The sequence below is a fragment of the Leguminivora glycinivorella genome, chromosome 9, assembly GCF_023078275.1.
Source record: "Leguminivora glycinivorella isolate SPB_JAAS2020 chromosome 9, LegGlyc_1.1, whole genome shotgun sequence".
Taxonomy (NCBI): Eukaryota; Metazoa; Arthropoda; class Insecta; order Lepidoptera; family Tortricidae; genus Leguminivora; species Leguminivora glycinivorella.
The window spans coordinates 16346731-16372855 of record NC_062979.1 but is presented as its reverse complement, the minus strand read 5'-3'; the positions used below and the strand labels follow the sequence as shown (position 1 = coordinate 16372855).

Genomic DNA, 26125 nt, shown 5'->3' with positions numbered 1-26125 from the left:
AAAAATTCATCAATACAGTCGAAACAGAGAAGAGAGCGAAGAAATGTGAGATAGACATCAACAAAAAAGAGACAATCAAAACCTTAGGAATAACATGGAACTCAAACGAAGATACTCTCTTAGTAACTAACAAAATTAACACTTTATCTGAACAACGAGTAACTAAGAGAAACGTCTTAACTGTCATAGCTTCCTTGTTTGATCCAATGGGTTGGCTTTGGCTAGCACCATCTGTAGTCATGGGAAAGATATTTCTACAGAAGATTTGGTCAAGAGGATTATCATGGGATATAGAACTACCAGAAGACTTAAAGACAGAGTGGAAAACCTTTTGCAATGGTATAGAGCACCTGTCACAAATTAAACTTGAGAGATGGATTGGAACAACCAACCACAGTGAGTTAATAGAACTACATGGCTTCGCTGATGCATCAATGTCAGCCTATGCAGCAGTAGTCTACAGCAGAGTAATACAACCAGATGGAGAAGTCAAAGTGTCACTTATCATGGCAAAGACAAAAATCTCACCGATGAAAAAACAACTTACTTTGCCCCGTCTAGAATTGAGTGCAGCGCTACTACTGAGTCAACTGCTGAAACATGTTGCTACAGCTATGAAGATCCAGAACAAAAATACATACGCATATTCAGATTCAAAAGTAATTTTAGCTTGGATTCTCGGAGACCCGCTGAAATGGACAACATTTGTGAAGAACCGAGTCATTGAAATCAACAATAACATAAATACTACATGGTCATACGTGAATACTAAAGAAAATCCTGCAGATCCAGCGTCGAGAGGAGTCACACCTGAGAAATTGAAAGAACATACCTTATGGTTTCAAGGTCCAACATTCTTACAACAAAGAGAATGGAAAAAGAGAAGATACAGATCAAGAAACGAGAAAATCTATCAAATGTGCTACTACTACAGTGAAGTAAAGAAGAAGATACAGATCAAGAAACGAGAAAATCTATCAAATGTGCTACTACTACAGTGTTAATCAAAGACTATAGATTACCTCCTAGTAAATGGCTACTAGGTAGAGTGTTACTGAAACATCCTGGAAAAGATAATGTTACGCGAGTCTACGACGTCCGCACAGCAACTGGAGTGTTAACTAGATCGATTTCGAAGCTGTGCCCACTACCAGATGTTGGAAGAAAGGATTCTGCTGTTCTTCAGGCGGGAGAATGTCATGGCCAGCAAGAAGATTGACCATAGAGAATAGATATAGCTGTCACATTTTTGAATTGCTGTCAACTGAAGCTTACATTATGAAGACAGAAGTCTAGATTTTTATTTTTGCAATATATTTCAATGAATTAACATGTATACGTTTTAACTAAGATTCTTATCAAATAAATAAGAGTTATTGCAATACGGCGTCTCAGTTCTTATATTCACATTTTGAGTAGATGAGTTTACAATTTAAGGTTTGAGGAGTTTCCTCAATTCCTCATGAATCCGATTATAAGAAATCGAAGCTGGACAAAATTTGACTTGAAACTCAATATGCTTAACAAACAACAAATCTCATAACAAATAATGTCACTGTTCTGAACTAAAATGCATGCTGTTCTTATAAAAATACCAAAGTCACTGTAAGTGTGCCGTTCAGATTTGAGGAAATCGGTTCTGACCATCATCAGCAGGTTCACTGCACCGAATGTCACTGTTCTGGACGTAAGTGCATGCTGTTCTTATAAAAATACCAAAGTCACTAAAAGTGTGCCATTCAGATTTGAGGAGTTCGGTTTTGACCATCATCAGCAGTTCCACTGCACCAATTGTCACTGTTCTGAACGTAAGTGCATGCTGTTCTTATAAAAATACCAAAGTCACTGTAAGTGTGCCGTTCAGATTTGAGGAAATCGGTTCTGACCATCATCAGCAGGTTCACTGCACCGAATGTCACTGTTCTGGACGTAAGTGCATGCTGTTCTTATAAAAATACCAAAGTCACTAAAAGTGTGCCGTTCAGATTTGAGGAGTTCGGTTTTGACCATCATCAGCAACTGCTGATTGCAATTGGTGCAGTGGAACTCCACTGCACCAATTGTCACTGTTCTGGACGTAAGTGCATGCTGTTCTTAAAAAAATACCAAAGTCACTATAAGTGTGCCGTTCAGATTTGAGGAGTTCGGTTCTGACCATCATAAGCAGTTCCACTGCACCAAATGTCACTGTTCTGGACGTAAGTGCATGCTGTTCTTATAAAAATACCAAAGTCACTATAAGTGTGCCGTTCAGATTTGAGGAGTTCGGTTCTGACCATCATCAGCAGTTCCACTGCGCCAAATGTCACTGTTCCGTACGTAAATGCATGCTGTTTTTATAAAAACACAAAAATCACCATAAGTATGCCTTTCAGATTTGAGGAGTTTTTTCGATTTCTCCAGGATCCCATCATCAGAACAGGGTTCTGATAAAAATGGGACCAATCTGTATGCACAAAATCAAAATAATTTATTTAGCAAATAGGCCACAGGGGCACTTTTCCACGTCACATGTACATATTTAGAAAATATTTAAAATTGAATTGAAATTACAATTGATAAGTACTACTAATTCTAAGTTCTAACTAAAGTGTAGAAGGTCTCTAAATGTCGAATTACAACTAAGAACTACACTAAATATAAAAAGTACAAATACAAAAAAAGTCTAAATGACGGAGATATCGTGGAACGTGGAACAAACATAAAAAAAATTAAAAACATACAGACGAATTGAGAACCACCTTCCTTGAGAGATTTGAGGCGGCGGTTAAAAATTTACAGTTTGCTCCCCTTTCATTTTGGCCATTTTCTACAAATAAAATTATTAAATTAATAAAAATTATCATGCCAAATTTCAAATCGATAGCATAAGTAGTTCTCCAGATATTTAGTAATGTGACAGACGGACAGACAGACGGACAGAGTTGCACCATAAGGGTTCCTTTTGTACCTTTTTGGCACGGAACCCTAAAAAGGCAAGAGTCAAAGAAAGAGACAGACATTATAGAGTAAGCTACATGCAAAAGTTTTGAGGCTCTGCGGCTTCAGTTCATCTGAAGAAAGAAATTACCAGCATAAGTGCCTACGGGATTTTGTGACGCAACGCTCCGTGTGTCCATCGCTTAGCTTCCCTACTTACACTAAATGACTGATATGAAATTATACTATTCGCGGTCAACAAACAAGTGGAACGAAGTAACGAACCAGAGCGTTTTCTAAACATTTAATTACGCACATTACATCCGCCATGGCTTCCCCGCGGATTCCGTCAAGTGCATCGCAAAGTGCAGTTGGCCTTGCACTCTGGTCTACGCATACCTTCTGTCATAAAGTGGTACGATTTGTATGGATGGACTGGTTCACATATATTTGCACAATCTTCCTTGTCAAGCGCGTTTTTACCTACGATTGAGGATATAGAAATGGGTCAACAAATAAATAAACTGATTATTATTGCCATAATTACAACAATAAATGGAGAAAGATGGTATTCGGCGACGATATTTGAAAACCGCACAAACTCAGAAACGGGAAACACGTTTAGACGAAACAATATCCAAGATGCTGAACCTCAATATATGTCGTCAATTTACAGTAACACGACAGATGAATGGAGAGGTATAACGAGAAACGAAAACACTACTGACGGAACTTCTCCAGAACATACCTATAGAAAAGGCGAAGTTTTGCCCCAAGAAGGGACTACCAACCCACTAAAATACAAACCATTACGAACTTATCAATACAACAATACTATTCACAACATAAACTTGTTCAAACTTACAAAACAAAAGAGAAGGGTGGTAAGGAAAAGATGTCCAGCAATACGGCCAAGACAGAAGAAACAATTGAACAACGAGAAGACTAAGAAATTTCTGGAAGTGTTTGAAGTGGTGGAGTTTGATCACGTCGCTTGTACGTCGAGCAGTGGATTGGAAGGGACATGTTTGCATGAGTATGATTGTGTGAACGCTGGTGGGTTGCCAATGGGCAGTTGTGCTGATGGCTATGGAGTATGTTGCGTGAGTGAGTATCAATGATCTTGCACATTGACTTTGGAATAAACTTGAGGCCAGTGAGTGGTGGTCGCTGTCGCTACCACTCGTTCTTGTTCCTTATCAAGCACCGATAAAAATTTTGGCCAATGTTTAGTATGCTGTATATTGGTATTTAGTACCTATGCTGTATATGCTATATATTTAGATTTCCAAACTTTCAGATCAGTTTTCTTGTGATGACTCCACCGCTGCACCTGCTGGATGGTTTGTGAACCCAGGCTACCCGGATCTTAACACGGAGAGATTAGCATGTGCTGTAACAATTAATAAAACATCAGAAAACATTAAACAGATTCGGTTGGATTTCTTAAATTTTGAGGTATGTTATTGTATTCAGCATTCACCTGCTCCAGTGCTCGTAATTATATCTTATGAGCAGCCTTTTCGCTTTTACCAAGCGTCTTAAGTGATTTTCTTAAATTCAATATAAAAGCCAATTGTGCTCTTAAAATATTCTTAAAAGGCTCCTAAAACTATCTCCCCATAAAATCCCGAACCGTTACGATTCAGCCATTTAGCATCGCAGCTTTATTGGTTGTCCCATCCTTTCACTATGAAAAGTCAAATTTAGTCACGGCATGGTGCTGTAGAACAAACCGTAGTTTAGAGTGTTTAGAATCCAAGCTTAATTTTCAGAATATTTCAGCTATTACCGCCGACAGCGGGATCATGTGAGCAAGACCAATTCGTGGTGTCCGGACAGAATGTGAACAGTATTATGCCGATACTGTGCGGCGTTAATACTGGCCTTCACGGTATGTATGAAGATCCAACCCATCTGGCTTGAACCAAGGCATTGCTATTGGTACCGACATTCCTTCCGTTCTTTGACTGAATGGCGGGATAAAGACCACGAAAGACCTTACCTCGAGGTCAAGTGCCTTTCGTCCCTTATGAGCATTTTTTTTGGCACGTATTTAACCGGGCGACTAAATAACCATAGAAATGGGTATCAAAAATAATAGTTTGGCGACTAAAATGGGGCCTCAAAATATTTAAATATGAGGTAGCATTTTAGTGTCATTACGGCTACGGTTTATTCAGACGCGAGTATTAACTATTTATTTGGCAACTGAATTATTATATTGGAAACAATTTAAGAGATACAGTTTAATAGGAAAACGGCTGTCTATTAATATAAAATATTCAGTTCTTTTAAAATATTTATGTAGCATGTAGGGCTTGCATTCCGGAATTCCGGAATCTCGAAATTCCGGAATTTCGGACAATTTTTCCGATATTACAGTTCCGGAATTGAAACACATAATATCGAAAATTCCGGAATTGAAAAAATATATATTTTTAGATGAAAACGTGCAATATCAGCCTGGTTATTTTACTAAACTACCACAGAATGTATAAGAAATATGTAAATTCATAAGTTAGACACTGTTCGGACTCAGATGGTACATATTTTATGGCCAAAAGGGCTAGTTAGAGCGAGAGCGTCTAATTTTAACCCACTAATATTACACCATCGTCACTTTCTGGTTTTGCGAACTTAAATTTCAGTAACAATCAAAATTAATTAGTATCGAAGCGGCAAAAACTTAAAATATTAAGTACTTCTTTTCTCATATCACGGAATATTTTAAGACAAAAAGTCTTAATTTCAGATGCAAATCGTAGTGTTTTGATATTACATTCATTCAAAAGTCGTAGTTACTTATACACTTTTCAGAAAGGCGTGTGCATATTTTACTAAACTCTATGACCGCCTACTACAAAATCAAAAGATTTGAGGAGCAAATGTATGGAAAATGGTGGATATGAAAAGAATGTTTTATTTTTAACAAAAATTCAAGGTGTACACTAGGTATAAATCAGGAACTCCGATTTTTTACGCCTCGAAAACAAATGATGAATATCTTTTTCCCCTACTCGAGTCTGATACAGGTAATTCAATACTTAATTTATTATATTTATGTGAACAATACGTTATGCCACTTGTAAATTATTACTTTTACATTATTGCGATGATCGATGATCAATCGATGCATATGCATTTAAAATCCTTGTTTTTGTTAGTTTAATTGATAAAACAATAATTTTGTCCTTGTCCATATTGCTGTAAATCCTCAAATATAAAAAAGTTCAGTAGGAAAACACTGTATTTGGGGTAGTTTTATTTGGTGTTATAGCAATCGACAAAGTGGGACGTTTTCCTTTGCACACTCACATATATTTACTTTAATGTTAACTACTATCAGAAAACTGGCACTAAAACCTCGTTTGTATCGTTTGCTGTTGTTCGAAATACCTTGCAAGACCGATTTTGACACAAAATGGCCTCTCCTGTAAAATTACTAAAATGAAAATTGCAGTGTTATATGCCTTTTAGGTACGGAGTTATTGTCTTAAACGCCGATTAATAATAAATTTCAATTTAAAATTCTATTATTTCATCAAAAACCCACCAGAAAACAAAGCCAAAAAAAATTGTTCAATTCCGGAACTAGTTCCGGAATTCCGGAATTGAAGTCCAATCTCGAAAACCAGTTCCGGAATTGAAAATCGTCCGATATTGCAAGCCCTAGTAGCATGTTAACATAAAAAGTACATTTAAAATTTATACATCGGCACTCATCACCTGAGCTGTCATTTTAATAAAAAAAAGGATTCTTATAAAATATAATGGTCGACAAAATATTATACTTATGGGTAAGAAATTAGGTATTTGGGGGTGCTGGCAACTTCGTCTATACAATTAATTTAACTTTTCATGACGTTTACTCTATCGAATCTAAGGCCGGCCTTACGCAGTCAGTTAACATCACTCTAAAAGATTTTTTTTTTGACAGGAAAACCTTTGCAGGTGTTGGACATTTGCAGTTTGTTTCTTTGTCAATTTTGTGTAGATTAATTGGTTAATTATTATTATTATTTTTTTTTTAACAGAGTAATGGTAAATTTTTTGAATATTGTATAACTAGCTTTATTAATAGTGTGTGAACCTGCCTTAGAAATCTATATTATTTGTGGTCATGGTTCGTTAATATTTCTTGTAAGTGGGTATATAGCTTTTGCACATTTTAATTTTTCCTCAGTCACCCGTTGACCACGAACGCTGTAAAGAGTTCGAAACGTCGGGATGTATTTTAAATTCATTATACGCGATTTAATCCGTTTCCATAGTTTTATTTCAGGAAAACCTTACTCAGAATATGCTTTGGCATAAATCGTTCCGCAGATTTTATAATATCGAATCTTATGCTGGCATAATGTTAATGAGCAAAATAATCTTCTAAATTAAGAGTACTTCTGTAATGTTTGTTTGCATAATATTTAAATACTACCCGTGGTTTATACGGGTCGCAAATAAGATGTTTGAATAGAATACACATTTATTCGTGAACACAGGCAAGACAAAATACACATAACAACAACAAGACACAAAGGAACGAAATGGCCTCACCTCAGCGTGTTGCTAGTGACTTCCAGCGCTGATCTTCCGATGAGACCATCGTTTCCATAAAGAAACGATTTTTAGTTTTAAAAAAACCTACTTCCCAATATTTTTTTTAGTTGCCTCCGCAATTTAAATACTACTTTAAACGATGAGCTACGTATAATTATTTAGGTGCTCACATCTATATGACTACAAATATTAAAAATCTTACACTTTACAATACTAGGTGTCAATTATTATTTTAGTCGCCAAAGTATTGTTTAATGTTCCTCGGCAATATTTTTGTCGCTTGAAATTTGCTGCCGTTTTTCAATAATAATGATGCTTAATATTTGACGCTCATATATTTTTTTTGTCGCCACAATATTAAAACACAGCCAAATTATATTATTGTATGCCCGACATAACTTCCCGTTTAATATTTTAGTTGCCCGGTTAATTATATGCCTTTTTTTTTCATGTTTTAATTTTTTACTTTATGATTCCTAAGACACCGTTGTACCATGATCTCATTGTTAATTCACGGTTTCAGTTTACGTCGAGGTTGGCGACGTGAGTGGGCCAATAACCTTGTCCATCCAAACAGCTTCAGCGGACAGCAGATTATTTGCCATTAAGGTATGTAGGTGAAGGTAGGAAATGTTTCATGCATCAATAATCATCCTCCTTACGTTATTCCGGCATTTGCCACGACTCATGGGAGCCTGGGGTCCGATTAAAAAAAATTTAGGGACAAATTGACTGAACCCTAATAAGAGTAAACTCAAGAATGTTCGTCTTCTGGAGGCTACCGGAATTTGATTTCACAGGCAGGGTCAAAAATATCGACCCTAATAATAGTCCTTATATCTCACAGGCTGCCAAAAGCAAGATGAACATTTTAAGGCCAAATGGACCGTTCCATGAAAAGTTTACATTTCTAATTTACAGGTATCACAGTTATCCGCTAGCGACGACTTAGCAGCACCTACGGGATGTTTGCAGTACTTCAAAGGACCAATGGGTTACATGGAATCGTTCAACTACCGTGACACGTCCGACACGTCAATCGCTAAAACTCCATCTTATTTGGTATAAACTATGTCCTTTTTTGGCTTTTCAATCTTAAACAATCCTCTTTCATGTTCTATTATCTCTCTGTCCACTTGGATCCAGCTGTTCTTTTACTATCGTCACATCATATAAATTTTCTGGGCGTCACTCTACCCACCGTTTTCACTCACCAACATGTGAATCGATAAGTGCCATATCACTAAATCTTTATGATCCTAGTGACATGTTCGCATTGTGCTTGATTACAGAACAATCTTAATTATGCAATGTGCATAGAACGGGAGCCTGGATCTTGCAGCATCACGTACACGAATGCAGGCATTTTGCGGATCACCAATTACGATTCGGGTAATGAAACTTACTTACGGAGATAGGTTAGGATAAGTAGGTACAGGATCGTTTTTACCAAAATTATCGTCACCTCAAGCACTAGACGAAATCGCGGGCGCCAATGACATATTCGCAACCCTGGAATAGGAACTTACTAAATATGATGATTTGTTTTGTTTTTGAATTTGGAACCTCTTTACTCAATAAAATTTCAAAACATAAGTACATGAGGAGTTAAGCTTTCGCCACACAGGAGCGTTTTGAGAGCGGAGCGTGAGCTAACGCGATGAGAGGTACCCGCGCTTTTCCCGATCACTACACGAAGTGCGTGTTAGACCGTTTTCACATTATCCGATCCGATATCGGACGTCGGAAGGATTTCAATAGAAAAAATCCAAGATGGCGCCTGTAATGTATGGGATATCTATAAATCTAGAGCTGTATCTACACATTGTTTACAGACGGCTTACCAGTTATCCCTCCGGGCCAAGCAGGAGTGGAGATCTTTAACTGCCCCAGCGACTGGTTGCTCATATCAGCGGCGAGGCTTTGCGGAGACCGGTTGAACGACGGTTCAGTTCTACAGGACTTTGGCCTTGATGCGCCTATTACAGGTATCAAAATATTTCCGGCGAATGGTCGGTCTGTGGTCTCAAACATTTGAGAATTACTCGTGGTTTGTCGCCGGCGCCGCCGACCCTACCCGTCATGAGCGCCGCTCATTCGATTAGAAGAGTGAAGGTTACGTTACTTTTTAAAAAGATCCTCGGAAATGGATCGACACATGTCGAGCGTCATTTCTACCTACTTACTTAAACCAAAGACATATGTAACTCCGTATAGTCCCTATAGACAGATAAAATCTAAGAAAAAAACGTACCTCAAAACCATACAGAAAAAAGTACGGTGACCTAGTTGGCGATACACCTTTGGGGGACGCTCGGCTAAGAATATGGGTCAAATTGTCAAAACCTCAAAACTGAGGTTCAAAAGTTTTAAGCTTGTGTCGAGAGATGGCTGTCTATGCACTGTTGCTAACTACTACAAATTAATGTTTGAGCCGCACGGGAGTTCTAGTTAAAATCAGGGACCGGCCCGCTATCCCTTATACGGGGTTTTGTATGGGTATTTCGTTAGGCTTAACTTACCCTACCCTTTTGACGCGATACCCTTTCATTTTGCTTTTAAAGCCCTAACGAAAGCGCTTACCTAAAATAGCCCAATACCCTTTCAAAACCCTTATCATCGGCTCAGCCTAACGCCATAAGGGTAAGCCTTATATTGGGTTTTATTTGCTTTCCCTTATAGAGCATATCGTGCGAGTTTAAATCATGTACCTCGCTCATAAAGCACACATTACTCCGAACGAAATAACATACGATCATTATCTACGGCGGCACTGTGTGTGATATTTGCGCGTTTCTGTTTGATGGAAACGGCTGTAGATAAAATAAGGTTCAATTTTCAATACCAAATAAATACCAAACTAAATACTTATAGTTATGATAGGCTCCTGCTTGCTCAGGTGTAACACAGGCAAACGCTGCTTTTTTTTATCGGACTTGTCTTGATGAGTACCCGAAGTCTAGCTGATGCTGAACCCTGGCTGCACCTATGGGAACTCGGGTTTAATGTAACACAGGCAAACGCTGTTTTCGTCATCGGACTTGTCTTGATGAGTACTCGAGTAAGCAGTACCCGAAGTCCAGTTGATGCTGAACCCTGGCTGCACCTAGGGGAACTCGGGTTTAGTGCAACACAGGCAAACGCTGTTTTCGTCATCGGACTTGTCTTGATGAGTACTCGAGTGAGCAGTACCCGAATTCCAGCTGATGCTGAACCCTAGCTGCACCTAGGGGAACTCGGGTTTAGTGTAACCCAGGCAAACGCTGTTTTCGTCATCGGACTTCTCTTGATGAGTACTCGAGTGAGCAGTACCCAAAGTCCAGCTGATGCTGAACCCTGGCTGCACCTAGGGGAACTCTGGTTTAGTGTAACACAGGCAAACGCTGTTTTCGTCATCGGACTTGTCTTGATGAGTACTCGAGTGAGCAGTACCCAAAGTCCAACTGATGCTGAACCCTGGCTGCACCTAGGGGAACTCGGGTTTAGTGTAACCCAGGCAAACGCTGTTTTCGTCATCGGACTTGTCTTGATGAGTACTCGAGTAAGCAGTAACCGAAGTCCAGTTGATGCTGAACCCTGGCTGCACCTAGGGGAACTCGGGTTTAGTGTAACCCAGGCAAACGCTGTTTTCGTCATCGGACTTCTCTTGATGAGTACTCGAGTGAGCAGTACCCAAAGTCCAGCTGATGCTGAACCCTGGCTGCACCTAGGGGAACTCTGGTTTAGTGTAACACAGGCAAACGCTGTTTTCGTCATCGGACTTGTCTTGATGAGTACTCGAGTGAGCAGTACCCAAAGTCCAGCTGATGCTGAACCCTGGCTGCACCTAGGGGAACTCGGGTCTAGTGTAACCCAGGCAAACGCTGTTTTCGTCATCGGACTTTTCTTGATGAGTACTCGAGTGAGCAGTACCCAAAGTCCAGCTGATGCTGAACCCTGGCTGCACCTAGGGGAACTCGGGTTTAGTGTTACACAGGCAAACGCTGTTTTCGTCATCGGACTTGTCTTGATGAGTACTCGAGTGAGCGTACCCGAAGTCCAGTTGATGCTCAACCCTGGCTGCACCTAGGGGAACTCGGGTTTAGTGTAACACAGGCAAACGCTGTTTTCGTTATCGGACTTGTCTTGATGAGTACTCGAGTGAGCAGTACCCGAAGTCCAGCTAATGCTGAACCCTGGCTGCACCTAGGGGAACTCGGGTTTAGTGTAACACAGGCAAACGTTGTTTTCGTCATCGGACTTGTCTTGATGAGTACTCGAGTGAGCAGTACCCAAAGTCCAGCTAATGCTGAACCCTGGCTGCACCTAGGGGAACTCGGGTTTAGTGTAACACAGGCAAACGCTGTTTTCGTCATCGGACTTGTCTTGATGAGTACTCGAGTAAGCAGTACCCGAAGTCCAGTTGATGCTGAACCCTGGCTGCACCTAGGGGAACTCGGGTTTAGTGTAACACAGGCAAACGCTGTTTTCGTCATCGGACTTGTCTTGATGAGTACTCGAGTGAGCAGTACCCGAATTCCAGCTGATGCTGAACCCTGGCTGCACCTAGGGGAACTCGGGTTTAGTGTAACACAGGCAAACGCTGTTTTCGTTATCGGACTTGTCTTGATGAGTACTCGAGTGAGCAGTACCCGAAGTCCAGCTAATGCTGAACCCTGGCTGCACCTTTTTTTTTTTTTTTTTTTTACCCAGGGGGAATCCGTTATGGATCCCACTGGCCCGGGAGAAGCCAGTGGGTATGTCGGACTCTCACCGACTAAACCCCCTGGGGTGTTCCGCCGCTCGCTTTTTGGACGGGGTTTCGGGCACTTGTTTTCAGGCCTCCGATACCCCGTCAGCGTTGCCCTTGCAGGCCCATCGCTTTGACTCTTTTAAAAGTCTTCTCCGCTGAAGGCCCTCGGAACACTAGAGGGCCTTCCAGCCCGAACCTCTTCAGGCGGGTGATGGGGCTCCCGACCCATCACCCACAGGTTCCCGCTATGGCGGCAGGAAACGAGCCACGTAGGCTCTTCGCCGCCTAGCTGGTCTGCGTCGGCGCTGAGGGAGCGAATTTATATCGTCCTCGCGCGTTCGCTCCGCGGCCTCCTTCTGCGTCAGTACAGTGACGCTGAAGGTGGCCACTGCCGCCCAAGCCTCCTCACTGCGAATCATGCGGCGTACTAACGCCGGCAGTGAGAGGTCTCCGCCCACCACCGTGGACATGGCAGCGCGAGGCTCCGCCCACGCAGGGCACTCTTCGCGCGTATGTTTGGCCGTGTCCACGGCTCCCCTGTCACAGTGGTGATACTCTGGGGTCGGCTCTCGTCCAACCCTCTCACACAGGTACCATCCGAAGCAGCCGTGCCCCGTCAGGAGCTGTGTGAGGTGGAAGGAGGGTGCGCCATGTTTGCGTTCGACCCATTCCTTCAGAACGGGCCGAACAGCGGTCACCAGGTCCCGGCTAGCTCCCGGGATCTCCAGACGCTCTAACCATTGCTGGTATAGGTCGTCCCGCGCCTCCTCACGCCACTGGCGGACCTCCCGAGGGGCAGGCCAGTTTCCCTCCTTTCGCGCCGTGAGCAACCGCCAATAGACCGCGGACTGGGCCCTGGCTTCGAGGTCCCATGGCGGGCTCCCGGCTAGCAGACAGGCTGCTACATGCGAGTTGTCGCGGTACGCTCGAGCCACCCTGAGAGCTATGACCCGCTGCGGTCGACGCAATAGGGCCGCACTCCGAGGTCTCAGGGTGTCTGCCCAAATAGGAGCCCCGTAAAGCGCCATCGAGCGCACCACACTTACATAGAGCCGCCTGCAGGCCCCTCCTGGCCCGCCTAGGTTTGGGAGGATTCGACCCAGCGCTCCAGCTGCAGCTATTAATTTGGGAGCCAGGCGCTTGAAGTGCTCCTCAAACTTCCATCGACCGTCGAGGACAAGTCCCAGGTACTTCATCGTCGACCCGACGGCGATGGAAGTTCCTCCCACAATGATCTGTGCCCCGTCCGGTGGCTTGTTTCGAGGTCCGTGGAACACCAGGACCTCTGACTTATGAAGAGCCACCTCGAGGCCTATCGCTCTTATCCTGTGGACAGCATATGCCACCCCTGCTGTGGGGAGATGGGCCGCCTCCCTATGGGTCCTGCCACGGGCCGACACGAGGGTGTCATCAGCGTAGCACGTGACGCTGATCCCCGGCATAGTGGCCCCGCGTAGGACCCAGTCATATCCGATGTTCCACAGGAGCGGCCCCAACACCGAGCCCTGTGGAACACCGCACGACATTTGCCTTCGCCCCCAGCCATCTTTCGTGGGGAACACCACAGCGCGCCCGGCAAAGTAGTCAGCTACAATGCTTTGCAGGTATTCTGGCACGCTGTGGTATTTAAGCGCCGCTTTGATTGTTTCCCAGGGCAGGGTGTTAAAGGCGTTAGAGATGTCAAGCGACACAGACATCACAACCCCACCCTGGGAAACCTCTTCCTCCGCAAAGACCCTTACCCGAGCGATCGCATCCAGAGTTGAGCGCTGCGGGCGGAAGCCGTATTGGCAGTCGCTTAGGCCCGGGTTCATGCTCCTGACGAGGCGAGACGCGATTATCCGCTCGAAGAGCTTGCTCGTCTCGTCGAGCAGCACTATGGGGCGGTAGGCCGACGGCTGATCGGGCGGGCGCCCTTCCTTTCGGAGGAGCACCAGCTTACCCGTTTTCCACCTATTAGGAAACCGACCATGAGTCAGGCACGAGGTAAACAGGCCTCTGATTTCGTTTTCGAGCTCGCTGAGTGCGACTACCAGTGCGCGCCCGGGTATGCCGTCTGGCCCAGGAGCCGTCTTTTTTGACCGGAGCTTTAAGACGGCAACACTGAGCTCCACTTCCGTGACTGGCGGCGGCGATGAGTACTCGAGTGAGCAGTACCCGAAGTCCAGCTAATGCTGAACCCTGGCTGCACCTAGGGGAACTCGGGTTTAGTGTAACACAGGCAAACGTTGTTTTCGTCATCGGACTTGTCTTGATGAGTACTCGAGTGAGCAGTACCCAAAGTCCAGCTAATGCTGAACCCTGGCTGCACCTAGGGGAACTCGGGTTTAGTGTAACACAGGCAAACGCTGTTTTCGTCATCGGACTTGTCTTGATGAGTACTCGAGTAAGCAGTACCCGAAGTCCAGTTGATGCTGAACCCTGGCTGCACCTAGGGGAACTCGGGTTTAGTGTAACACAGGCAAACGCTGTTTTCGTCATCGGACTTGTTTTGATGAGTACTCGAGTGAGCAGTACCCGAATTCCAGCTGATGCTGAACCCTGGCTGCACCTAGGGGAACTCGGGTTTAGTGTAACCCAGGCAAACGCTGTTTTCGTCATCGGACTTCTCTTGATGAGTACTCGAGTGAGTAGTACCCAAAGTCCAGCTGATGCTGAACCCTGGCTGCACCTAGGGGAACTCTGGTTTAGTGTAACACAGGCAAACGCTGTTTTCGTCATCGGACTTGTCTTGATGAGTACTCGAGTGAGCAGTACCCGAAGTCCAGTTGATGCTGAACCCTGGCTGCACCTAGGGGAACTCGGGTTTAGTGTAACACAGGCAAACGCTGTTTTCGTCATCGGACCTGTTTTAATGAGTACTCGAGTGAGCAGTACCCGAATTCCAGCTGATGCTGAACCGTGGCTGCACCTAGGGGAACTCGGGTTTAGTGTAACCCAGGCAAACGCTGTTTTCGTCATCGGACTTCTCTTGATGAGTACTCGAGTGAGTAGTACCCAAAGTCCAGCTGATGCTGAACCCTGGCTGCACCTAGGGGAACACTGGTTTAGTGTAACACAGGCAAACGCTGTTTTCGTCATCGGACTTGTCTTGATGAGTACTCGAGTGAGCAGTACCCGAAGTCCAGTTGATGCTGAACCCTGGCTGCACCTAGGGGAACTCGGGTTTAGTGTAACACAGGCAAACGCTGTTTTCGTCATCGGACTTGTTTTGATGAGTACTCGAGTGAGCAGTACCCGAATTACAGCTGATGCTGAACCCTGGCTGCACCTAGGGGAACTCGGGTTTAGTGTAACCCAGGCAAACGCTGTTTTCGTCATCGGACTTCTCTTGATGAGTACTCGAGTGAGTAGTACCCAAAGTCCAGCTGATGCTGAACCCTGGCTGCACCTAGGGGAACTCTGGTTTAGTGTAACACAGGCAAACGCTGTTTTCGTCATCGGACTTGTCTTGATGAGTACTCGAGTGAGCAGTACCCGAAGTCCAGTTGATGCTGAACCCTGGCTGCACCTAGGGGAACTCGGGTTTAGTGTAACACAGGCAAACGCTGTTTTCGTCATCGGACTTGTTTTGATGAGTACTCGAGTGAGCAGTACCCGAATTACAGCTGATGCTGAACCCTGGCTGCACCTAGGGGAACTCGGGTTTAGTGTAACCCAGGCAAACGCTGTTTTCGTCATCGGACTTTTTTTGATGAGTACTCGAGTGAGCAGTACCCAAAGTCCAGCTGATGCTGAACCCTGGCTGCACCTAGGGGAACTCGGGTTTAGTGTAACACAGGCAAACGCTGTTTTCGTCATCGGACTTGTCTAGATAAGTACTCGATTGAGCAGTACCCGAAGTCCAGCTGATGCTGAACCCTGGCTGCATCTAGGGGAACTCGGGTTTAGTGTAACCCAGGCAAACGCTGTTTCCGTCATCGGACTTGTCTTGACGAGGACTTGGGTGCGCAGTAGCCAAGACAGCGCTGTAGCTGAGCCCTGGCGGTACCTAGGGCAACTCTGGTTTCAGTGTATTATAATATAGAAATATTTCTTGCAATGTCAAGTTAGGCATAAAAACATAATATTAACTAAACAAAAATCCTACCAGAAGTGAATATTAACATCAAGTAAATAGAATAAATTTATTAATTTGCCATACATGAAACACTTTATTAATGTATAAAAAAAATACGTATGTATATCCATTTGAATATCAAAATTAAGTACAGTCGATTTCACTAATAGTAACACAGGGAATAAAGAGAATACTGGAGTTCCTAGCGTCCATAGATTGCGGTAACTACTTACTATCAGACGGGCTGTATGCTTGATTGCCACTAGAAAAGTACGAGTATTTCTGTTTCAAACGATCTTTATAGAATTCACAACAATCAACAGAAATAGTTTGACAGATTCTATGGTACTACTCAACTCAACCAAGTACCAGTCATAAAGACAAGTCTAAGATATATCACACGAAAAATACTATGAACAGAAAACAGCGTTTATTTATATTGCACCGAACCTGAGTTCCCCTAGGTACCACCAGGTCTCAGCTACAGCGCTGGCTTGGGTACTGCGCTCCCAAGTCCTCATTAAGGCAGGGCCTATAAGGAAAACCGGGTGTGTCTATGTTGCACCAAACCTATGTTCGCCTAGGCACAGCAAGGGTTCAACATCAGCTTTACCAGTACTCATCAAGACAAGTCCGATCACGAAAACAGCGTTTGCCTATGTTGCACGAAACCCGAGTTCCCTTAGGAATAGCCAGGGTTCGGCATCAGCTCTACCTTGGTTACTGCTCACTCAAGTACTCATCAAGACAAGTCCGATGACGAAAACAGCGTTTGCGTATGTTGCACGAAACCCGAGTTCTCCTATGAATAGCCAGGGTTCAGCATCAGCTCTACCTTGGTTACTGCTCACACAAGTACTCATCAAGACAAGTCCGATGACGAAAACAGCGCTTGCCTATGTTACTCCAAACCCGCGTTCCCCTGGGAAAAGCCAGGGTTCAGCATTAGCTCTACCTTGGTTATTGCTCACACAAGTACTCATCAATACAAGTCCGATGACGAAAACAGCGTTTGCCTATGTTGCACAAAACCTTAGTTCCCCTGGGAATAGCCAGGGTTCAGCACCAGCTCTACCTTGGTTACTGCTCACATAAGTACTCATCAAAACAAGTCCGATGACGAAAACAGCGCTTGCCTATGTTACTCCAAACCCGCGTTCCCCTGGGAAAAGCCAGGGTTCAGCATCAGCTCTACCTTGGTTACTGCTCACTCAAGTACTCATCAAGACAAGTCCGATGACGAAAACAGCGTTTGACTATGTTGCACGAAACCCGAGTTCCCTTAGGAATAGCCAGGGTTCAGCATCAGCTCTATATTGGTTACTGCTCACTCAAGTACTCATCAAGACAAGTCCGATGACGAAAACAGCGTTTGCGTATGTTGCACGAAACCCGAGTTCCCCTATGAATAGCCAGGGTTCAGCATCAGCTCTATCTTGGTTACTGCTCACACAAATACTCATCAAGACAAGTCCGATGACGAAAACAGCGCTTGCCTATGTTACCCTAAACCCGCGTTCCCCTGGGAAAAGCCAGGGTTCAGCATCAGCTCTACCTTGGTTACTGCTCACTTAAGTACTCATCAATACAAGTCCGATGACGAAAACAGCGTTTGCCTGTGTTGCACAAAACCCGAGTTCCCCTAGGAATAGCCAGGGTTCAGCATCAGCTCTACCTTGGTTACTGCTCACACAAGTACTCATCAATACAAGTCCGATGACGAAAACAGCGTTTGCCTATGGTGCACGAAACCCGAGTTCGCCTAGGAATAGCCAGGGTTCAGCATCAGCTCTACCTTGGTTACTGCTCACTTAAGTACTCATCAATACAAGTCCGATGACGAAAACAGCGTTTGCCTATGTTGCACGAAACCCGAGTTCCCTTAGGAATAGCCAGGGTTCAGCATCAGCTCTACCTTGGTTACTGCTCACATAAGTACTCATCAAAACAAGTCCGATGACGAAAACAGCGCTTGCCTATGTTACTCCAAACCCGCGTTCCCCTGGGAAAAGCCAGGGTTCAGCATCAGCTCTACCTTGGTTACTGCTCACTCAAGTACTCATCAAGACAAGTCCAATGACGAAAACAGCGTTTAACTATGTTGCACGAAACCCGAGTTCCCTTAGGAATAGCCAGGGTTCAGCATCAGCTCTATATTGGTTACTGCTCACTCAAGTACTCATCAAGACAAGTCCGATGACGAAAACAGCGCTTGCCTATGTTACTCCAAACCTGCGTTCCCCTGGGAAAAGCCAGGGTTCAGCATCAGCTCTACCTTGGTTACTGCTCACTCAAGTACTCATCAATACAAGTCCGATGACGAAAACAGCGTTTGCCTATGTTGCACGAAACCCGAGTTCCCTTAGGAATAGCCAGGGTTCAGCATCAGCCCTACCTTGGTTACTGCTCACACAAGTACTCATCAAGACAAGTCCGATGACGAAAACAGCGCTTGCCTATGTTACTCCAAACCCGCGTTCCCCTGGGAAAAGCCAGGGTTCAGCATCAGCTCTACCTTGGTTACTGCTCACTCAAGTACTCATTAACACAAGTCCGATGACGAAAACAGCGTTTGCCTATGTTGCACGAAACCCGAGTTCCCCTAGGAATAGCCAGGGTTCAGCATCAGCTCTACCTTGGTTACTGCTCACTCAAGTACTCATCAAAACAAGTCCGATGACGAAAACAGCGCTTGCCTATGTTAAACCAAACCCGCGTTCCCCTGGGAAAAGCCAGGGTTCAGCATCAGCTCTACCTTGGTTACTGCTCACTCAAGTACTCATCAAGACAAGTCCAATGACGAAAACAGCGTTTAACTATGTTGCACGAAACCCGAGTTCCCTTAGGAATAGCCAGGGTTCAGCATCAGCTCTATATTGGTTACTGCTCACTCAAGTACTCATCAAGACAAGTCCGATGACGAAAACAGCGCTTGCCTATGTTACTCCAAACCTGCGTTCCCCTGGGAAAAGCCAGGGTTCAGCATCAGCTCTACCTTGGTTACTGCTCACTCAAGTACTCATCAATACAAGTCCGATGACGAAAACAGCGTTTGCCTATGTTGCACGAAACCCGAGTTCCCTTAGGAATAGCCAGGGTTCAGCATCAGCTCTACCTTGGTTACTGCTCACACAAGTACTCATCAAGACAAGTCCGATGACGAAAACAGCGCTTGCCTATGTTACTCCAAACCTGCGTTCCCCTGGGAAAAGCCAGGGTTCAGCATCAGCTCTACCTTGGTTACTGCTCACTCAAGTACTCATCAATACAAGTCCGATGACGAAAACAGCGTTTGCCTATGTTGCACGAAACCCGAGTTCCCTTAGGAATAGCCAGGGTTCAGCATCAGCTCTACCTTGGTTACTGCTCACACAAGTACTCATCAAGACAAGTCCGATGACGAAAACAGCGCTTGCCTATGTTACTCCAAACCCGCGTTCCCCTGGGAAAAGCCAGGGTTCAGCATCAGCTCTACCTTGGTTACTGCTCACTCAAGTACTCATTAACACAAGTCCGATGACGAAAACAGCGTTTGCCTATGTTGCACGAAACCCGAGTTCCCCTAGGAATAGCCAGGGTTCAGCATCAGCTCTACCTTGGTTACTGCTCACTCAAGTACTCATCAAAACAAGTCCGATGACGAAAACAGCGCTTGCCTATGTTAAACCAAACCCGCGTTCCCCTGGGAAAAGCCAGGGTTCAGCATCAGCTCTACCTTGGTTACTGCTCACTCAAGTACTCATCAAGACAAGTCCAATGACGAAAACAGCGTTTAACTATGTTGCACGAAACCCGAGTTCCCTTAGGAATAGCCAGGGTTCAGCATCAGCTCTATATTGGTTACTGCTCACTCAAGTACTCATCAAGACAAGTCCGATGACGAAAACAGCGCTTGCCTATGTTACTCCAAACCTGCGTTCCCCTGGGAAAAGCCAGGGTTCAGCATCAGCTCTACCTTGGTTACTGCTCACTCAAGTACTCATCAATACAAGTCCGATGACGAAAACAGCGTTTGCCTATGTTGCACGAAACCCGAGTTCCCTTAGGAATAGCCAGGGTTCAGCATCAGCTCTACCTTGGTTACTGCTCACACAAGTACTCATCAAGACAAGTCCGATGACGAAAACAGCGCTTGCCTATGTTACTCCAAACCCGCGTTCCCCTGGGAAAAGCCAGGGTTCAGCATCAGCTCTACCTTGGTTACTGCTCACTCAAGTACTCATTAACACAAGTCCGATGACGAAAACAGCGTTTGCCTATGTTGCACGAAACCCGAGTTCCCCTAGGAATAGCCAGGGTTCAGCATCAGCTCTACCTTGGTTACTGCTCACTCAAGTACTCATCAAGACAAGTCCAATGACGAAAACAGCGTTTAACTATGTTGCACGAAACCCGAGTTCCCTTAGGAATAGCCAGGGTTCAGCATCAGCTCTATATTGGTTACTGCTCACTCAAGTACTCATCAAGACAAGTCCGATGACGAAAACAGCGCTTGCCTATGTTACTCCAAACCTGCGTTCCCCTGGGAAAAGCCAGGGTTCAGCATCAGCTCTACCTTGGTTACTGCTCACTCAAGTACTCATCAATACAAGTCCGATGACGAAAACAGCGTTTGCCTATGTTGCACGAAACCCGAGTTCCCTTAGGAATAGCCAGGGTTCAGCATCAGCTCTACCTTGGTTACTGCTCACACAAGTACTCATCAAGACAAGTCCGATGACGAAAACAGCGCTTGCCTATGTTACTCCAAACCCGCGTTCCCCTGGGAAAAGCCAGGGTTCAGCATCAGCTCTACCTTGGTTACTGCTCACTCAAGTACTCATTAACACAAGTCCGATGACGAAAACAGCGTTTGCCTATGTTGCACGAAACCCGAGTTCCCCTAGGAATAGCCAGGGTTCAGCATCAGCTCTACCTTGGTTACTGCTCACTCAAGTACTCATCAAAACAAGTCCGATGACGAAAACAGCGCTTGCCTATGTTAAACCAAACCCGCGTTCCCCTGGGAAAAGCCAGGGTTCAGCATCAGCTCCATCTTAGGAACTGCTCACCCAATTAACTCATCAAGGCGAGTTAGATGACGAAAACGGCTTGTTTTTATGTTGGCAATTAACGTTTTCAATGTGTAATGTTAATGATTAATTGTATTGATTTTCGGCCAACACTGTATATTTACATGCATACATACATATTTACATAATTATATTCATACATACATACCTACATACATTCATACATACCTACATACATACCTACATACATTCATACATACCTACATACATTCATACGTACGAACATACATACTGATCTATGGGCGACGATGATCATTTACCATCATCAGGCGATCCATCAGTCCCTTGTGTCCCAGTTCATTAAAAATAATTTCTAGCCGTGTTCTACTTTTATCCAACGAAAACATGTTTCGTTGCAAAATTAAAAATGGGGCGCATAGTGCGGAGTGGCAACAGCGCATTTTCCTTCCTGTTCTTACACTAGCTTAGATTCATAATCCTGTCTCTTTCACGCAAGGCTCGACTACGCTTTAACAAAAGGGAAAGCCTTATAAATAGCGCTTAAAATAAGGGTAACCCTTATTAAAGGCTTGCAAGCCGTATCGGATAGCGGTAAGCCAATGCACAGGGCTAGCTTTATTGTTTTGCTTAGTTTTTTGTAAGGGCTAGTCAAATGAATGGGCTTGCAGTTGGAAAGGGAGAGTCTCTCGTTTGGGTCGTCCTTACGTTAGGGATTCCCAATGAAAGGCTTGTAGCGCGGAAGGGGTTCTCCGGTCCCTGGTTAAAATTGCATGCTTTGTTCAGTACGCACCAACTATGGTGCAAACATGGCAATGGTATGTGAATTGCTGACAATTGTGTTGCTCGTGTAACAGCACCTTTAGACATTTTTGTTCGTGTCGTTCGTGTTTTGTGTCTGTAGATTTAACTGAACGCGACCGTAGGTTCGTGGATGATAATTTTATTGTATGTTTCAGATAATGGAGCAGGCCCCATAGTCGTGTGGTTCAGGTCGGATGAAGGATACGTGGCTCGCGGTTTCAAATTACAATATCAGCAGAATTCATGTAGCTCTTAGAACAGTGGTGGTTAAAGTACGGCCCGCGGGCCATGTCCGGCCCTCGAAAGGTGTATTCGGCCCGCCACCGGTCATTCAAAATAGTGTATGATGATATGGCCAGCACAGTAGTGAAAATGATTTTGTGTAAATCTGACCTATTCCCTCAAATTTTGGCCCCCAATGAAAAAAGTTTGTCCATCAAGACAATCAATTTCATAAATAAGTCTCTATTTCAGATATATTTGAACATTTTACCGAGCATTCTAACGCCTTGACAATGAATGCGCGTTCAGATGGCTCCGATGTATCTGATGGCTGAACCTTAGTCCGTTTTCACATTATCCGATCCGATATCGGGTGCAGGAAGGATTTCAAAGGAAAAAATCATAGATGGCGCCTGTAATGTATGGGATATCGGTCCTACATCCGATATCGGATCGTATAATGTGAAAGAAAACGGACATAGTCTAAAGTAAAACCTCCGTTGATAAAAAATCAAAATGACACTCATTTTGTCTTTGAATTTAGTTTTGAGTGTATGATACTAATTGCTAACTTCTACAAATTGTGTAACTGTAGCAGAGCAGATCTGTATTATTATGATTGGCATACCTATTTAATACAATTTATATCGGTCATGGCAAGTGTGTGTATAGCCAGCATAAGTAAACTCAACAATATTAAATACCATATAAATACCAAAATAGTTTTATTTAAGTAATTTTTCTTAAGAATATCAAATAACATGTGTACTTTAAAGTTTATTTAGACATGTATAATCTAACAACATCAATACTTGTGAATACTATACCAAAATCAATGAAACCAGCAATTTCCTAGTTCCACTTTATATTTTTCCTCATCCCTGAATCCCATTTAAAGTTTACCAGACCCAAAAGTTATACAGTGAAACCTCGACACGAATCTCGAGAGATAAGGAAAAAAAATTTCTTATAATAAAAAATCTAGAACATTCCTTTGCTAATCCGCTAATAGATAACGTGCCAGCCAAACAGAATATGTGTTGCTATTGTTTTATAGAGACAATAAGAGGGTATCTTAGTAAGTTTCTTGTAGGTTTTTATTCGTCTCTAAAGGTTCTTGAGTTACAGGAGGAGACACCAATGAAGAATTGCCGAGACCAATAGAGGTAATTATAGAAAATCGGAAAGTACAATTACAGAGGAGGTTAGTAAGTAAATAATAGAATTGGAGATACCTCTGTAATATAATAGAACAATACTCGTACAAATATGTTTTTGAGTTGAACGGTCAAATTTCATTTTCAAGTTGAGTGAGAATGAATTACTTCATTTTAGTATGGTTAAATATTTCGAGTTTTTACGTCACTGGCTTTGATTGAACGGAAGGGAATGCAAATCAAATTAATGTTAACAAGGATTTCTCTCCCAAGCCTTATTAAGATCAGAGTTATCAAAGTTCCACTATTCATGTAAAACATTTATCAATACATAAGTTACTATAAAAAATACTGTTTTGTAATCTGCAAATGCAGCAAGTAAGGAATGTAAGGAGCACATAGACTATTGAAAGTATATTTTAAACTCTACTACATGCATTGAATCCTCCTCAGTACTTGTGTATATATTTTTTTTATATATTCCAAAACTTTATTTGAACTTTTAATGAGTAACAAAAGGTTCCAAAATCAAAACAAATGCTTCCAGGTCTGAGGAGGATATAGGTGACATTTTATAAGCTGACCGTTTTTTTTTGTAATTATAAATGGGCTTACTCTTGACCACAGACTAGCCAAAGGCAAAGACGTGGCCTACGATGCCTAGTTTAGCACCTGTTTAGGGAATAGTTTGTAAACAATGATATTACTGTTTCCTTTTTTTTACTTGATACTGCAGATAGTAGTAACGGAGAGAACCAACCATCAGCTCATAAAATTTGAACTAAATATACAACCTAATACTACAACATTATGACTTATCTTAAATCATGTTGTAATTTATTTATTCTTTGGCATCTCCTTTTTTTCTTTCAATCCATCCCAGACTATTTTGTGAAAGGACAACAACACGCCAACCATGATGGTCCGTAGGAGCCCCATGCAGGATATTTGCACCAGTATCTGACTCAAGCTGTCTATGGACCCGCAGAATAGGAGAGACATCATGTTGCCGCTGAACCCGAACACTGAATACTTTCTTCCAATCTGAAAAACAAATGTATACATTTTAAAATGTGTAACAGTTGTTTGACTAAACTATGGTAAAAGGAGTGGTGCGGCTGCTGTAGGCGACAAACCATAGCAGGGGCGCAATACGGCAAATAATAAAAAACATGTTTGCGAGTGTGTTAAAAAAAGTTGCTATAACTCCATTTCACTCTACCCCTTTGTTTGTGTAGACTGTAGGTTGACAGATAGGAGGCCTTTGCCAACAGGCACACTGAACTATGCAACTTCATCCAAACAAACAACCATAAATACCAGACCGTGTTCAGAAGAAAAGGCTATATAGATAGATAGATAGAGAATAATAAATGTTTAGGACTTTAAAGAGATGAAGAGGCTACTTTATTTTTAATTAATCAAAATATGTAGAATAACCAGGATCTTACCAAAGCATCATGAATCATTTTCTTGCCAACCATGTCCGCCGACTGTAATCCACCACTTCCAGATATCAGCATAGTTTCCTTCGGCTTTGTCAAGTTCTCATTCTTCAGGCCAGGGGTGTCCGTGTCCGGAGGAAATGCCAGTGTAAGGCGCACTCCTGTGCCTAGCAGTTCCATAAATAAAGCTTCAGCCAAGCCTCGAACTGCCCATTTACCACCACTGTAGGCACTATAGCCATAAATGCCTAAAATTAAAACATAACAAATATATCAACAGACATCTAAACATAATTTTGATATAGTTTTAAACAAATATAGACAGTAAGTAACTGCTGAAACTTATCTTGATTTCCAACTTCCAACACACTATCACATTATTAAAGTCAGTAGTGATTTGACACATACCAAGCAGTGCAGCTTCCGAAGCTACGAATACGACAATCCCTTCACGCCTCTGCTTCATTCCAGGTAGGACATATCTTGTAGGATATGCCGTGCCAAAGTAGTTCAAATCAATCATCTGCTTAATATCCTCCACCTTCATTTTGTCGAACTCCCCGCAAATGCACATCCCGGCAGAATTGATTAGCATAAAAATTGGACCCACAGAAGTCTCTAATTCGGACAAACATTTTGATATCGCGTTGTAATCTGACGTTACATCCAAGGCCGCATATTGTATTTTTTGCTCTTTATCCGTACGTTTTGCGATTATCTCAGTAACTGCTGAGGTCAGTTTGGTAACATCTCGACCAATAACTGTGACGTGGGCCCCCAAACTGGCTGCTTCCACTGCTGCAGCCTTGCCGATGCCACTGGATCCGCCGGTCACAAGTACATGTTTACCTTTCAAATCGGTATAAACAGTTTGTTTTTCTGAAGAATAATATACGGCAAAGGCTAAACCAAGTATGATAGCAAATATTATGATTCCTATTATTATATACATGATTCGAAGAATAGTTATTTAATTGTTGACTAAATTTTATGGTAATAAAAATAGATCCGGTACGGTACGATCAGTTTATTCGGTTTCCTCTTTACAGTTTATGTCACGTCATTGTCAAATTTGACAGAAAGCGATTTTTTTAAATGTGGTTTGCGTGGACTAGCCAATTAAGTTACATACAGCCATTCTTAACGTTGAAATTTGTTTGAAACCCCATAAAAGTTCCCTTAATTTCTTTTGAGATTTT

General features: G+C 43.2%; 2 protein-coding genes across 2 annotated transcripts in view; one reads left to right on the top strand and one right to left on the bottom strand.

Moving 5' to 3' along the window:
- The window catches only part of LOC125229291 (3-ketodihydrosphingosine reductase), a 54970-nt gene extending 28997 nt beyond the window's left edge, over positions 1-25973 (bottom strand). The window contains exons 1-3 of the mRNA XM_048134088.1: positions 25335-25973; positions 24933-25174; positions 24397-24525 (exon numbers count right to left, since the gene is read on the bottom strand). Of these exons, the coding sequence (XP_047990045.1) occupies positions 24397-24525; positions 24933-25174; positions 25335-25878 (915 nt within the window). The 5' untranslated portion in view covers positions 25879-25973. The remainder of the gene's footprint in view (positions 1-24396; positions 24526-24932; positions 25175-25334) is intronic.
- LOC125229294 lies at positions 3941-24317 on the top strand. The gene is made up of 7 exons (XM_048134093.1): positions 3941-4377; positions 4705-4813; positions 8000-8085; positions 8398-8538; positions 8769-8868; positions 9312-9464; positions 22258-24317. The coding sequence occupies exons 2-7, from the start codon at positions 4777-4779 to the stop codon at positions 22356-22358; spliced, it is 618 nt and encodes a 205-aa protein (XP_047990050.1). The 5' UTR covers positions 3941-4377; positions 4705-4776; the 3' UTR covers positions 22359-24317.
- Positions 25974-26125: the final 152 nt, after the last annotated feature.

Bases quoted from the DNA above. Each gene is read 5' to 3' on its own strand.
- LOC125229294 (XM_048134093.1), top strand. From the start codon at position 4,777: ATGCCGATACTGTGCGGCGTTAATACTGGCCTTCACG. The intron at 4,814-7,999 runs GTATGTATGAAG...TCACGGTTTCAG, and splicing joins CGTTAATACTGGCCTTCACG to TTTACGTCGAGGTTGGCGAC. The intron at 8,086-8,397 runs GTATGTAGGTGA...TCTAATTTACAG, and splicing joins GCAGATTATTTGCCATTAAG to GTATCACAGTTATCCGCTAG.